The sequence below is a fragment of the Excalfactoria chinensis genome, chromosome Z, assembly GCF_039878825.1.
Source record: "Excalfactoria chinensis isolate bCotChi1 chromosome Z, bCotChi1.hap2, whole genome shotgun sequence".
Classification (NCBI taxonomy): domain Eukaryota; kingdom Metazoa; phylum Chordata; class Aves; order Galliformes; family Phasianidae; genus Excalfactoria; species Excalfactoria chinensis.
In genome coordinates, this window is record NC_092857.1 from 35575491 (window position 1) to 35591759 (window position 16269).

General features: G+C 39.8%; 1 protein-coding gene across 4 annotated transcripts in view; it reads left to right on the top strand.

Moving 5' to 3' along the window:
* The first annotated feature begins 10977 nt into the window (after window positions 1-10977).
* VPS13A (vacuolar protein sorting 13 homolog A) overlaps window positions 10978-16269 on the top strand; it is a 93336-nt gene continuing 88044 nt past the window's right edge. For all 4 annotated transcript variants that reach the window (XM_072358938.1, XM_072358939.1, XM_072358937.1 and 1 more), the window contains exon 1: window positions 10978-11127. In XM_072358938.1, the coding sequence (XP_072215039.1) occupies window positions 11028-11127 (100 nt within the window). In that variant the 5' untranslated portion in view covers window positions 10978-11027. The remainder of the gene's footprint in view (window positions 11128-16269) is intronic.

Consider the following 16269-nt stretch of genomic DNA (forward strand, 5'->3'; position numbering starts at 1 on the left):
CGACAGCACTCATCATTAATATCCACTGGGACACTGAGCTATTGACAATTACTCTGCTAAAATCTTGCAATCAGTTCCTTGCCCATCAAATCCATAAATTTCCAATTTGGAGAAAAGAATGTCGTGAACAATATCCAAGGCCTTTCTGAAGACCAGATGGATGACAACAGTGGCTCTTCCCTTGTCCACTATTGCAGTTACACTGCCATGGAAGGCTGTTATACTGGTCAGACAGAACGTGCCCTTGATGAAGCCATGCAGGTTGTCTCATATCATCTCGCTTTTCCTCAGCAAAGCTTCCAGAATGATTTGGCACAGATGTGAGGCTGACATGTTGGCATTTCCCTACATCATCGTTTCTATGACAGTTTTATTAATGCTGGTTTATTTTGTGTAAATCCATCACATCAAATGAACATAATGCATATTGTCAATATTCAGAATTGTCTTACCGGTGCACTGATGACAATTCTGCTGGAATCAGTTGTAAAGTTCTCTATACTTCACTGCCAGGAGCATGATAATGACACTAATGCTGTTCTCAGAAAAGAGATAGCAAAAACAAATGCAAAACTTATCCGTTCAGGAATGTGCCTCAGTGTGTACGTGGTGGTCCATGAAGTGCCACTTTTAAGGTCAGATTCTAAAGTTTGCCATTCTTTCTGTTGTTATTATTGTTGCTCTTTCTTTTTAACTGGAACTCTCCTGAGGGCATGTCTTTCCCTATGTTTTACACACAGAAAAATAAAAGCCAGCATTAGGCTTCAAAATACTCCAAGTTCAAAGGATAAAAAGCCTGAATGTCTTAAGTCACTTAAAAGCAAAGTTATGGTCATAGTATATGTTCATAACAGGCATTCCAGTCACTCTTCTCCTTTCTTCTGTCATCTCACTTCTTTTTTTTCCCCCCCAACAAACTTCCTCTCTAATCATGCATTTCTACAGTACTCTTATAAATGTTTGACAATTTTTCTGATCAACCCCAGTAATACAAAATCTAGAAAAGTAATAAATAACTAAAAGTGGAATAAATTCCCCTCAAACAGTTCAAAACAAAGGAATTATTTATCTGGCCTTTGGGGTCAACTAATGGTCTTTCATGATATACATTTTAAGTTGGAAATCTCGTAAGTCTTTCTGTGGGAAAAAACTGCTGTTATCATTAAAAGGTCTTTGTCTGCCTGAAAATGCAGTCCATAGATTTGGAGAATTTTTCTTTCTTTCAACATTCTGCTACAAGACTTCCCCACATCATCTTACTGGCTTCTCAGATCTTTTCCTCTAAACTCACTGTTGGTTCAGGTAGTTCCTTAATTTACAAGAAATTCTACAGATTCCTTAAATAGAAAAATCTCCCCTTTTATCACCTATAAAACCTGGTTATACATCTGCTCTGAGAAGCACAGATACATTTTCAGTTGATTTGCTTTTCTAGCTAGAAAGGTGGGCATTACAATGAAACATAAATACTTAAAGATTAAGTTCAAACCATTTAAAGACAATAATAGAGTTCTTGTTGCAAGTGAAGATTATTATTATATTTTTTTTTCAACATAGTAGGCATTAGGAATCAGAAAAACAAAAGACATTTTAACAAAAATACAGTGATTTTTAAAACATAGGATCCCATAATGCAGTATGTAAGCAAGTGCTCATCAACTAGCTAAGCATATAGCACAATTATACATGTAAGCTAGAGTTTATTTACTTTTCTACAGCTACCAATTGAAGTGACAGCCTGTGCACTTACCAAAAAGCCTGTAACTGTAGGACGTATATCTGAGCTTAATTCTAACACAGCATTTGAAATTAAGCAAATCTTGGTGTCATGGTTTTGCAATTTTGTAATTTTGCTATCAGTATTCCACATCATAGCATCATGATAAAGCATGGATAATTTTGACGAATGTGCTGCTCACAGAAGAAGACTGAATGTCCCAGAGAACATCATGGTCAGTCACATGACAAGGACTCTATATAATCTCACTTCAGTGCAGGACTCTCTCTCTTGAATCCTGCCAGCCATGGGGGAGTGTGTGGGAGTGTTCCAGCCATTTTGCCTAGAGTTACAGTAGGCCTCTCGGTTTCGGGACTCACTCTCTCTCCTATTTTACTTGATTCATTAGCCTTAATTCCAATTATATTGTATTATATTGTGTTATTCTGTATTCCGATATAGTATTTAGTAACTAAGTGTGCCTCCTTAGATTGTTGCCACTGTATTTATTTTCTTTTTCCCTTTTTCCCTCTTCCTTTTGGGATAGCGGCCTGCAGGCCAGCTGTCCCCCTGTCACAGGCGCAGGTAGATTTTCGGTTAACCCATGACACTTGGCCAAGTAGAGACAACAGTAATGTTCTTTGTTCCTCAGCCTCAAAGGCAAGATGGTACTCTTACAGAAATTAAACATTCCCTTCAATAGTAATTTCTTGAATCAGTCCACTGGCTTTAATAGAAAACTGTGCTTTATTTGTGATGCCTAGTGTTGTCTGACAAGAATTTCCATGAGTCTAGAGAAAGACAAGGAAGCAAAACAAAATATGTTCAGTGTGTCACGTTATAAATTCATCCTGCCAACAGTGCCATGCAACTATTTCCAGCTGGTAAGACAAATTTGTACTATTTTGTCAATGCAAATATAGGATTTTCAACTCCATTTTTTTCTTGTAAGTCATTTTGCTTTTCAGAACTATGAGTGATTTAGTGATTTTTAAGTGAAATGCAAACATTTGAAATCTGCTGTAAACTGCATTTATTTATATCAAAAGAGTACATGTAATTTTAAATATAGTACATCAGTTCTTTTAATCAACTAGAAGATCTGTCAGTAAGCCAAATACATCAGAAAAACGTCTCTTGCCTGTTGCTTTTAGACTGCAATTTCATTTAGTGCATTTTCTGATGTTATTTTTGCTGTCTGCCTCAAACACATTTAGTGGTAATAAAAACTGAACTTTTAGCAGTATTTTTCACAATTGTTTTCCACACATTTCCAAGTGGGTTTCTATCAACACTGATAATCTTTCAGAAAATTATATAAAGTATTAAAGTCAATTAAGTAAACACTTCAATAAGCCTGTCTAGTAAAAATAAAAGAATTTCAACAGAAGTGAGAATTTGTGGGTAAGAAGTTCTAAATAGCCAAGAAGTGTCTTGAATTCAGAAAACTCCCAGAGTCTTTAATCTTCCTAAACTATCAAGACCAGTGAGTATTTTAAGAATCTGGCCAGTTTCTCTACCACCTACAGGAATGTCCTACATTAATTAAAAAGCCTTTGAGGAATATTAAGTCTTGCTTGCTGTTTATGAAACAAAAAGCATAGTTATAATTAATAATCAATAAACACAGAAATAATAATCTAAAAATGCAATTAAATTATGACACTACCAAAATAAAAACATGAAAACAACTGCTTAAAAGGAAAAAGATGAATGCAATTGCACGGATTAAGTACACAGCAAAACTCTAAGCATGGTATTTCTGAATTCCCGGGACATTTGCAAAGGAATCTTTATTCCACGCAGGTTTGGCTGCCACCATAGTAACACTAAAAGAAGAAATTTCGAAGTAAATGCATATGAAATCTGTTCTAAACAATGATATCCAGACATTGTCACTAAGTTCACCTGAAACAGGTAAGAACTATGACACATACAAGAAAGTACTGCCCAGTATGATAAGAGAATATCATACTGTTCTGTTTATGATGAATTCAGCTTCAAATTCATCACTGATTAAATGTATTAGTCACAGTAACTCCACAGTGACATCCAAGAAGACTTGGCAAAGCAATTGTGTGTCTTCTACAGAAAAATGCTGATCTACAATCAGCAGCATCAGTATCTGATAAAATACTGAAGTTTATGCCTTACACTGTTTTTTTTTTAGCTCCAGATTTCATCCAGTGTAAGAACGTACTGGAAAAAGAGTGCTGTGTGGCTTGACAAGAAACATTTTCATGCTAGCTACTGCATTTAAAGCAAAATACATTAATTTTATCATGTCCCTGATCCCATTTCCCTGAAGTCCCAGGGAAATACCAAAATCAGTGAAATGAAGCTATAAAAAACAGTAAGATTCTTATTTTTAATGAGCTTTTCTTTTTAATGATATCCAAAGATCCAAAGGTTTGATACTTAAAAATCTTAATAAAGGAACTACCATAAAAACTGACAAAGTCTTTGGAAAAATCCTGTGTCTCTCTTGGAATTAATTGATTGTTACAATTTTAAGTGATCTATCTATTACATATTTTTCCTCACATCAAAATTATAGGATAAGGTTTGCAAATTAATCATTGTAGGATAATGCTGTTGGTTAGAGAGATTAAGGATGAGTAATTAACTTAAAAAAGGACTTCAGACTTTAGTATTTGAAAATAACATATGAAATAGAAATAATTACATCCACAAGTTATTATTTGAAGTAATATTTACCTTAATCAGATCTAGGAATATGACTTATGTTTTATGCAATACACATCCAGACTGTAAGATCATAACTGATCTCATTAGAAGTGTCTACAGGTGAAGAAGAAACCTCAAGTTTCTTGCTTCCTAATACAGGTATAGGAGCTCTGTTAGTGCAAATAACAAAGTATCATTCTTACTCTTTCAGTCAGGATGGATCTACACCTAAAAGCCTCTGCATACATACCTCTTATCCATACATGTCTACAGTGAAAGAAAGACAAACTGTGGGTAGAATATCTTACATCTTAATTAGCATCCTTGGTATTACAGACTATTATTTCTCTGCTTTTGCATATTCCTGCTCTTCAGTTAAGGTGGAAACCTCCTACTTGGTTTCTCTGTTTTTAGCCATTCAAATGTAGGGCCAGATTTTTATAATTATTTAGGCATCAGAAAAATAAATACTGGATGGTGGAGCTGTGAACAACCAGTAATTCCTGCCAGCAAACATCAGCAAGAGAGAGCAGTTCTCATCTAGCAGGGAGAAAAGTGCAGTTCACATTAGGGATCTGCTGAATAAAACCTGAAGATCAGAGTCACTCCCTCTAAAAGAACACGTTCAAAGTCCAGTAGGCTTCTGAAGGTTTCTGTTTCTTCAAAGCACCAGAACACATTTATTAGATGATGTCAGGAATAATGTATATATTCTCTATTTTGTTTACAGAACTGCAAGAACTGAGATTAAAATTAAGTTAAAATGTATTACTGCCAATCAGCCCTCAGAAATTTTACAGTATACAGTGATCAGAAGGGAAATTCGGGGGTGGTTTTAACTCTGAGCTTCAAAGAATTTAAGGAATTTGCACACCTTCTTTAGTAATATGGGTTTAAAATGTAAGATTACTACACTTTTCAGTATTCACTATATTGCAGCTTCAGTTGCTGCCCTATGAGGAGAGACTGAGAGAACTGGGGCTGTTTAGTCTGGAGAAAAGGAGGATGAGGGAAAACGTTATTGCTTTCTCCCAGTATCTGAAAGGTGCTTACAGCGAGAGTGGGGTTGGTCTCTTCTCACTGGTGACAGGTGACAGGATGAGGGGAAATGGCCTCAAGTTGCACCAGGGCAAGTTTAGATTGGATGTCAGGAAACACTTCTTTACAGAAAGTGTTGTTAAGCACTGAAATAGGCTCCTCAGGGAGGTGGTTGAGTCACCATCCCTGGATATGTTTAAAGACTGTTTAAATGAGGTGCTCAGGGACATGATTTAGTGGAGGGTTGTTAGTTAGGGTAGTATGGTTTGGTTGTGGTTGGACTTGATGATCTTTAAGGTCTTTTCCAACTGAGCAGTTTTATGACTGTATGATTCTAATTGAAGTATGTTAAGATATATATACATTTCTCCTATACATTTGTCCTGAGGGAAATGGCTATACAAACAGTCTGCTGTTGCATCATGATTCAGCTGATTCTGAAGAGGTTAAAAACACAGAGCTCTGAGAGATTTAGAAACAAGAATTCATTGCAGTGAGTGGTTTTACTGCAGTTATGTATGCAGTCTAAAATAATTCATGAATTTTTGACATTTCTGTAGAATTAATGGAATCCTGGTTTGGTAGATGAAGTGAGGTTCACAGCCCATCCTGTTTTACTCACTACCCTTCTTGCTTCTTTGAAACTAAGCCATAGAACTGCCAAACTGCAACATGGAAGAGGAAGTATTAAACATTTTGCACTCATGAAGATGAAAATAAATGGAATGATGTCAGAATGCCTAGTTACATGACTTTATTTGATTCTGGAAGACAAATGTTCTTCATTACTACAAAAATAATCAGAAATATCTTTCACATCTTTTCTACCAGTAGATGTACTTGCCTGAACTCCAGGGTGGGACTGAGAAGGCTGTCAGTAGTTGTTCTGTAGCAAAGCCAGAAATGTATCCTGAAAGTGACTTGTCATCCTGGCAGGCCTATGGGATGTTGAGTCACTTCTGTAGAACCTGAGTAGCATTGATGCAGCACTCAGCAGAAAGTTGTTCACCTGTGATTTTCAGTTTGCACAAAGAAGGTTGCAGCCTCCAGGCACAACTTGAGTCAGGAACCTGGCTGTTAAAACACATCCAGTTTTGCTGTGGGAGAGAAGGGTTACCATGGTATCAGCAACTTTAATTATCAATTTGTGGGGAGATCACAGACCGAGCTCTCAGATTTCATGGAAATCCCAAGAAGAAATTTTGTTTCATTTGACTGGACGGGTATTCACTAATTTTATGCGCTTCTTTCCCCAGTCTTCATCAGCTTCCCCAGCTGGGATTGAAATCATGCACCTGTTGCTACAGAGAGCTGCGGCTCATGGAAGATGAGGGGAAAACATTGAATCTCCTTGCCTTGGGAGATCTGCAACTGTTACTGATTCTGATTTGTTAGAGTAACTAGTTTGAAGGATGTATTTATGCACGGCCTTCCACATTAGACTCACTACTTCATCACCAGCAGGCAGTTTTTTCAGTACAGCTTCAAAGCTAGACGACTGCTGTCAAGATTCACCAGTACTTTGTGCACTGGAGAGATCTGTCATACCAAGAAGAAAATGCTGCAGTTAAAAAAGATGAAAATTGTACCTCGAGAATCCTTTCAACTCAACCACGCTCTGATTCTGTGTCATGTTGGAGCTCATGTAGGAGCACCTTGTAGAGATGTTCCTCTGTCATGAACAGCTGATTGCAGTGGAGCAATAGGTATTTAAGATTTTAAACTAAAAGAGAGGAGATTTAAGTTAGATATTAGGAGTATATATATTTATATATGTGTATTTATTTTTTTACTCAGAAGATGATAAGGCACAGGTGCCCAGAGAAGCTGTAGATGTCTCATTCCAGGTGGCATTCAAGGCCAGGTTGGATGGGATCCTAAGCAGTCACAGCTGGTGGTCAGCTACCCTGTCCATGGCAGGGGATTAGAACTGGATGATCTTGAATGTTCCCTCCAATCTAAACTGTTATATGATACCATGAATATGAATGCCACTCAACCTAGGACATCCCTGTTTTTCTGACTTCAGAATGCCCTTGGCAGAACATTTGAATAAAGCAAAGATGCTTTACCTATACTCTAGGTAGCTTCAGACTGATGAAAGAAAGTTAATTTGGAAAACTAACTGCCAGAAGAAAATAGGATACATGGAGACACGTGCCACCAAAACCCAGCTTTGGAAGAGTAAGATGAAAGGTGTTAAGTGTAGATGATTTTAACAGTCAGCTCTCTCACAGCTGAGTATGAAAACATACATGTGGATAAGTCACAAAAAAAAAAAAAAAAAAAAAAAAAAAAAAGTGACTATGTTCATACTTATCACAAAAGACCTCTTACTAAATATTTATGTCTTCGTGTAAGACAACTACAGAAAGACTGCAGTAGAAGTGTTCTTACGTACATGTATTAGTGCACAGACATTTACATGTGATGCACCCACCCTGCTGATCACATTATGGTTTTACTATTGAAATGTTTATTTTTGCTATTGCTGCCTCTCAAGGGAAGAAAGTGTTAAACCCAGGAATTGGAAATGCAGAGATTTCAATTTCTTCAAACAATACATAATGCATTTTTGAAGGAATCTAAGTGCCAGCATGATTTTTTTATTTTTATTTTTATCATCTGTTTATTTCTTTAAGTCTTCCTCTCATTCCTTGTGTTGATAAACAAAGCAGAGCAACAATACCGATGATAAAAGTGTGCTTCCTCCTTCATAAATAATTCTGCATGCTGGAGGGAGATGACGTACTACTAAGGTGGCAGACTGAGGGTAAGTACCTAAACACATGCTACAGTAGAGCAAGGGTCAAGAAATATGATATGTGGTATTCATGTATTAGTATATAAAGGAATGAAAGTGTATCATTTCTGGAAGTCTTGCAGTATTTTAGATAAGATGTTTCAGTGAAACTGACAGAAAGGAACACATATTCTCTCTGAGCACCTATCTGAAAACAGTTACATAAAGAGGTATTTGCTCTCAGAACTAAAAAGTGTTATTATTTAGTGTAAGTATACTCTAAAGCAGTTGTTTGTTAGCTGACCTTTGAAGAATAACAGACTGCAACTAAATCCAGATATAATTTCATTTTAAATCTTATTTAAATTTTAGGCCTAGTTTAAAAGCAGCAAATAACATCTCTTAATTCCTATCAAGTTCCTATTAAATCTTTGAACTTAGGATGCTTATGGCCTCTGCCTATCATTTTGGCATGACTTCTTGCTTTATTGCTTATGGATCAGTCTTCTAGAAGTCTTTCTACAAGTCTACCTACAATTTTCATCAAATTATAAAGTCTACCATATTTGTTTTCAGGTTTTTTTCTTGAGTTTTAAATATTCATCACCTCTTTCTTATGACAAAAGTTTTATAGGCACATGGAGAAATGAGTCTTCAACTGCTAAGGGCAGATCACAGGATGACAGAAAGACTGAAGCTGAAAGGGACTTTACAAGGTCATCTAGTTAAAAGGAAGCACAACATTCATTTTCAACTGAGCAATTCTATGATTCTAACATGACAAGACTCCTGAAATATATTTTCAAAGCTTTTGGAAGTGTATAGCTATGTTTAATTCACTTTTGGTAAGCAAAGAGAAAGAACAGCAATGCTTTTTCTGCCCTGTGAGTCACGTGAGAAGTAGAAACCAGCAACTTCTGTCTAAAGATATCAGCTAGGAAGCAGCCCACACTGAACAAACATGCCTCAGATGACATTCTTTCAGCATATTTTATCTTCCAAAAATATTAATAGGCATGTTTCATTGTTGCTTACATCGTTGCATTTCACTTTAACCAATTGCTGACAAATGTCATTAATGACAGGGGTCAGGGAGAAAAAAATATTCCCCAATTTTCCTTGTTCCCATGGTATTTGCAGTGAGCTGACCTTGGCTGCTTGTGGGATGCTCACCCTGCTACTCTTTCATCCCCTCTCCTCAAGTGGACAGGTGGAGAAAATGAAGTGGAAGAGCTTCAGGGTTGAGTTAAAGACAGAGGTATCACCCATCCATTAGCCTCATAGGCAAAACAGATTCAACTCAGAAAAGCTTAATTAAATTTATTGCCAACTGAAAAATAAAGTAGGACATCGAGAAACCAAACTAAGACCTTTCTCCACTTCTCCCTTTTTTTCCAGTCTCAAACTCAGTTGGCTGATCTGGGCTCTTCTGACACTTCCACTAACCTACCTAAGCATTGCAAGAAGGCTGGGTACTGAGAGCTGCAGTCAGATTGTAACACCTAATCTCTGCTCCCCCTTCCTCACACTCTTCCTCCACCAAAGCAAGTGGCTCTTTTTCAACCACGTGGTCCAGCATGGCTCCTTTCCACAGGCTACCATTCATCATGATGGTCTGCTCCAACATAGGTCCTCACAGGCTGCAGCTCCACCCCAGGGGCTCCTGCAGGGCTTTCTGTGGACTGTACATCCTTTATACCTCAGCCACTGCTGCCCCGTGGGCTGCTTCATAACTGCGTATGGAGATGTGCTGCGTGGTGCTTGTAGGCAGCAGGGGACAGCCTTCTCATTCATGGGCCCCTCGTAGGCTGCAGGGAGCTGCTGCTTCAGGCCTGGAGCTCCTCCTTCTGCAATGACCTTGGTGGCTGGAGGTCTGTTCTCTCACATTTAGGTACTTACCTTTTTCTTTTTAAAATATATTACAGAGGCACCACCAGTGCTGCCAATGGGTTCCACTTTGGCCAGCAGGTCTGCCTGCTGCCTGGGGCTAGTTTTGCCTCTCACAGATACCCATGGTCCTTTTGCACAGAGGCCCCCCCTCTGCTGCCAAAATCCCATTAGTCCAATACAACATACTGTAAAAACTCCAGGTTTTATCTTAAAATTAGATAACCATGAGTTATGCTTACACCTAATTATTGCAATTCCAGGGAAAAGCTAGAGAATAACAATATCCTCCCACTCAATATGGGAGGATTCTGGCACACCAGAATTTGCACGGAAGGCCTGGGGAGGCATTTGCCAAGGGTGGCTGTGACCCAGTTACCGAGCTCCATTCAGCAGATCCCAGCCCAGCAGGCTGCAGACAGCCAGCTTCGGGAGATGCATCTGAAACACAACCAGGTTTAGTCATGCTGCTATTAATAGCCTAGCCCAGGCGCAAAGGGCAAAGAGATGCAGTAACTTCAACCCGTGCCTAGCCTGAGGAGAAATGGAGTTCCTTAAAGAAACGCACGCATGCTTAAGTATCAAAACACGAAACTACTGTAACCTTTAAGCTCCTTGGACAAGGTACTTGATCTCTAGTACCCAGCCGAACGCTCCCACCAACCCCGCCCCGAGCACTGAGAAAACCCACCCCCTCCCGCCTCCTACCCACCCGGCCTGCGGCGCGCCTGCGCGCCTACGATAGACCACCCCCCTCTCCACAAAACGCGCCTGCGCGCGGCTCGGGAACGCGGAGGTGTACGGGAAGGAGGGCAGCAGGTGGCGCGGCCGGAGGGACACTCCCCTCGGGTGGCGGAGCGGGGCGGGGCGCTGCAGTGAGGGCGGCGGGGGGCAGGGTGGGGCTGTGACTGGGCCGCGCCGGGGCGGAGGCCGGAGGGGCGGCGGGGGCTCAGGATGGTGTTTGAGTCGCTGGTGGTGGACGTCCTGAACCGCTTCCTCGGCGACTACGTGGTGAACCTAGACAGCTCCCAGCTGAAGTTGGGCATCTGGGGAGGTACGAGTCGCCCGCACTCGGGAGGGAGCCGGGCGGCGTGCCCCGCTCTGGCCGTGCTGTGCTCCTCCGCTCCCCGCCGCCCCTCCAGCCTGCTCGAGCTTTAGCGGCGCAGAATTATCGCCGAAGAGCCGGGGGCGGTTCGGCAGGGAGGCGGTTGCGGCAGGGAGGCGCCGCGCGGGCGGCAGCGAGAGGCGCCCGGCGGGGAGCGGCTCCGGCTATGCGCGCCGCCGCCGCGGCCTCGCCTGTACCCTGTCGGCGGGGAAGTCTCTCCGTCCGAAGCCCGCCGCGGGCTCGGAGCGGGGATCGCTTCGCGCGAGAAGCGTGCTGGTTCTATCCAGCTCATCCCCGTTCAGGAATATGAAACTAAAAATAAGCGGAGTCGGTTTCGGTAGCGTTTTCGTATCGGCAGCGTGCTGGCGGAGGTGCCAGCGCAGGCAGCAGTTCGCGCTAACTGCCGTGGTGTGGGGGTCCGGGGCAGCGGCCGCGCTCCGTTGCTTGCGCTGAGCCGTCGGAACGGCGGCTTGCCCCGGGCGCAGCTTCGTCTGCAGTGCGCTGCGAGAAGGCGGCGGCAGCCTCTGTGCGTTGGGAAAAGTATACGCGAAAGAAGGAAGACGCCCACACATAACAGGTGTATGTGCAGGCACCCCTGAGTCAGCTGTGAATGTGCATTCCAGGTGTCTGCAACACCAGCAAAAGCAAGTGGAGGTTATTATTTTTTGTGTTTGCTTGTATGAAATACCCCAAGGCTGGTTCTTGCCTAACAATTCTATTATTAGGCCTTCATATACATGTTCAGATTCTGGAGGCTTCTCCTGAAGCTTTTTGCATCTTGGACACTTTTGTTTTGCTCTTCTGTTATCAGGAATGTTTTTTTTGTTGTTTTTTTTTTTTTTTTTTTTTTGTTTGTTTGTTTGTTTTGTTTTGTTTTTTTTTCCTTCTTCTTTTTGTTTAATCTCTGCAGTGATGTGCTATCAGTTAGTCAAGACTTGATAGGATCTCCATAAACTTCAGACTCTGTCTGCAGCCTTAAAATTGCACCAGCACACAGAACTGTTGCAGAGAAAGGACTGTTCTTGGTCTGTAGTGTTAAGGGCGAATATAGCATACTTGTTGATTGTACTTTCTTTGAAAGGGCTGAGTTATTGCATGTTTTGGCAGGAGTGTTTCACACTGTCTGTGAATTGAAGTTATTCAGTTGTTATAGTTCCTATTCAGGGAAGGCGGGAAAAATATTTATCGTAAAATATAGGTCATTCTGTACAAATTCTGGGCTATGCTTATACGTCACAAATAAAACTTGTTTTTCCAGCTCCACAGATGAGTGGTGGTTTGTCCTGACAGCACATGCTTCTGTGGGGCAGCTCTTAGCAGATAGGTGCATGTTGGCTACAGTTTGTAGGCTTGCTGTGTGTGAGAGTAGGTAAGTGATACCTCTAGTTTTGAGATGCCTAGAGAACTGCTGTGTAACATCTTCAAGGGATCATCTGAAGAATGTTATTTTTTTGTGGTCTACCAGGGATGAAGTCTGATGCATGTGCAACTTCTGCTGTGTTTAATGGTGTGTTCTTCTGCAGTATTTTTTTCACTCCAAGGATACCAGAGGATCTATGAAGTACATTCCTCCAACTAAAAGGCAGTAACTATTAGTGGTAGCAGAATTTTTTTCATGATTGTTCCTGACTAATAGATTCTTATATACATAGTTCCTTATGAAGTTTACTGTTAATTTTATTGTTTCTTGTAACTGAATTTGTGGAACTTCAGTTGTGGGTTTTATCTCTTTTATTATTATTATTTTGTAAAAGGAAAAATAGCACTTTTTTTTCCCCTTCAGATTCTGTATTAGGTTAGTATGTTTTCAGGCTTTTCTGCTTGCTATGAAAGTGCATTATTTCCCACTTGCTGTATGTGCCATGTGCCTGTGGCACTGCATGTATTATTTTATTAAATCTTAAAAAGCCTGTGTATTTTCAGGTCTGATGGATGAAATACCCAAAGCATAAGTAAACTTCCTCTTAAGGTGCTGTGGTGAAGGAGTTATGTCACTCTGTCAGTATAGCTAGCTTGTTAACATTAAGACTGGTAACATTCTGTTGGTAGACTCTGAACATATATATAAAGTTCTCTCTGCTGTGAATTTGGAAGCTCTACTAATGACATTAAGGAACATGCTTATAATTCATTTCAGCTTTGTGTAATGGGAGAAGTCAGGATGTCCTATGAAAGCCACTGAAATTCTATTTGTGCCACAAAGTTGCACGATGGCACTGCTTCTACCAATGCACATGTACACAGTAATAAATAGGAATGCTTTAAAATGTTTTCTTCTGCTCACCAAAAAACTCACATTGAAGGGTAAGAATGCCAGCTATCTCAAAAAGTAAGGTGAGGTGTCCAGAGGCAGGCTCACAGCTGAAAGAGTTGCAAGAATTCAGTGACCTGAAATACAAAAGGCAACTCAGGAGGGAGACTGAAGGACAAACTGTAAGTTAAAAGGGCTATTTGAACATGTAAGTCCAACACTGGAAAGCCAAAGGCTCAGAAAAAGATATAATGGGAAAAACCATTGTATCCCTTGAGAAAAGATTTCCTTAAGAACAACGGGATAAAATATTACTTACTGTGTTTGGCAGCCACCAAAGAATGTTATTTAATAGATGGTTCTGGGAAAACTGGCAAAGTAAACCTTGTCATGTTCTGGCCTTCACTTTGAAAGTGGCACTCAGGCAAGTTATTAAATGTGAATATAGCTTTGAATACCTGTTAGAAGAACAGGTTAGATGAATATCTAGTTAGGTTTCTTAAGTGTTTCACACTTCGTAAAGTCATACTTTAACGCCTGAAGAAATTATCGAAGTCATTTGACGTGTTGCTTTTTGCCTTTAAAAAAGTGGAAAACTGTTGAACTTTCTAACCATTATGAGAGACCAAACAGTTGTTTCACTAAAGTCCATTGAACTACTTTTTCTTCTGGTTGGGCCTAAGGAATCTCATTTAGTGCTTCGATTGCACTTCAAAAATCGCTTTTGACTTGGACACACCTACTTGTTAGCTAATGTCTCAAGCAGAAGTTACTTAACTTGTTATTTGAATATCTGGTGTTTCTGAGTGGGTCAGCTGCATCAGCCTACTGATAGAGGAAGATGTTTGATGCAAGTTTAAGAGCCCCTGAGTACTTTTTGTCTGCTTTTTCTGTCATGTGTATTAGTGTAATAGATAACTACTACTTTCATATTACATGCCTTATTCAGGTATTGCAGGTGTGGTTTATGCATACTAGTAAAGTCATTTGGACTGTCTGAGGGCTACCTCAGTAGTTTCTTCTGCCTTTTGTGACCTGTTTTACAAGAGGTGTCAATACAGAAGGTGTCTGGCAGACGTTCAAACCCTCAAAGACTTCCAGTTTGTACCTGGAAGGTATGCTTAAATACGACTGATTAGCAGCACAAATACAAGTGGGAAATGACTGGCAGGGCAGCTGTTGGTAGGAAGTGATTAGAGGGTTTCATAAGCTGTGTTCCTATCAGTAATGTGGTAGTCTCGGTAGAAAGCAGAAATTCTGTTAAAGCATGGGCAGGACAGTTTGATACAGATCAGATATCAGCGGAGATATTTTGTGTTCCTGATGTCTGTCATCTTTCATATCTCTTCCCTTCTACTGTCTCACTTCCGTCCCTTCTTATTTACAAGGATAATGTTGATCTTAGAGTTCATAGGTTAAATGAGCAGGATTTTTATGACAATCAATTTCCTTCTTCTGCCTGTAGCTTTTGTTGAGAAAGATAACAATTTCAGTCATGCCTCTTTGGCCAAATGCTTTACTAAATACTACACTGATGATCAAATGTCCGAAATTAGAACATAAACCTTCATAGAAATTAATTAAAGTATTTTGCCAAATGTTTGATTTTGTTGAATCAACTGCAGTGCCCAGAGATCAGTGAAGATAAGGATTTGCCTAGTAAATTGTAAACTTATAGGTATTTGTGAATGTTATAGCTTGCGTTATTATTTTGGTTGTAATCCTGCATATTTAACCATATGTACTTATGCAACTCTAACTTATCTGAACTTACAGTGTTAAAAGGTTGCTTAGTTAGGAAGTTTTAACTGTTCTTTTTATCTAGATGTACTGCTATGTTCAGTGCAAAGAAACAGCCAACTGCTTCCTAAGAGAAAACAAACCAAATCCAAAACCATCCAAAGCATACCCTAAATCTTCATGTATTTTCAAATCTTTTCAATTCATGCTTCTCCCCCTTCTGCTCCCCTCTTTTTTAATAAGTTTTCTGTTTCAGTAAATGTTTGTTAAGTCCAAATTAAAATGAAATTATCACAGTTTTACTAATTTCTCCTAATTATTTCTACTAAAACTTTGAAACTCAGTAATCATAAAGTCATACATATAGGGAAAAATAGTGAAGAACAGTTTACCTGGCTTTCCCATCCCAACTCTTTGTATAGAGCTGTTAAAAAAAAAAATAAAAAAATAGTAAAATTAAGCAGGATTGGTGCTGTGTTTATTCCCTGCCAGTATGATGGGCTCAGGCAAAATGAGCCATAGCTTGCCATGTGAGAAAGTATTTTGTAAGAGCTCGTGCTGATAATCCTTGCATGCTTTGCAATGGTTTGTTTGCAGAAGCATTAGGGCTTTTATGTCATTGCAGCCAAGGTACAGTGTCTCAGCTGAAAATGCATAATGCACCGAAGCCATTCATAAGGACAATGTAATGTTTACTTTTCTCACAGTGAAAGTGAAAGAAACTCAACCCATTTAAATTATTTCACATGTCATGTAGTCTTAGAATTTGGTGATAGACATGTCTCAACTGGGAGGCAAAAATCTAAGTGGTGGTAATTTGATCACAAGCACTTACCTTTACACTGTATTCAGTAGCATTGCTTACCACAAATACAACCAGCAATGCCTTCTTGGAGAAGAAAAATACATGTTTTGTTTTGTTTCCTCTTATAAAATGAGATGTGTGTTATTGAGTGTTAAAATGATCTGTGCAGGATGAGGTTTGATAGGAAATAAAGTTAGCATAGAACTGGCCCTTGTAGTAAATAAATACTATTGCCTTGTCATTTCCTGCAAAGGCTAAAAAGCTGTCATGGTTAGTAGATGGGCTGTGGAGTACT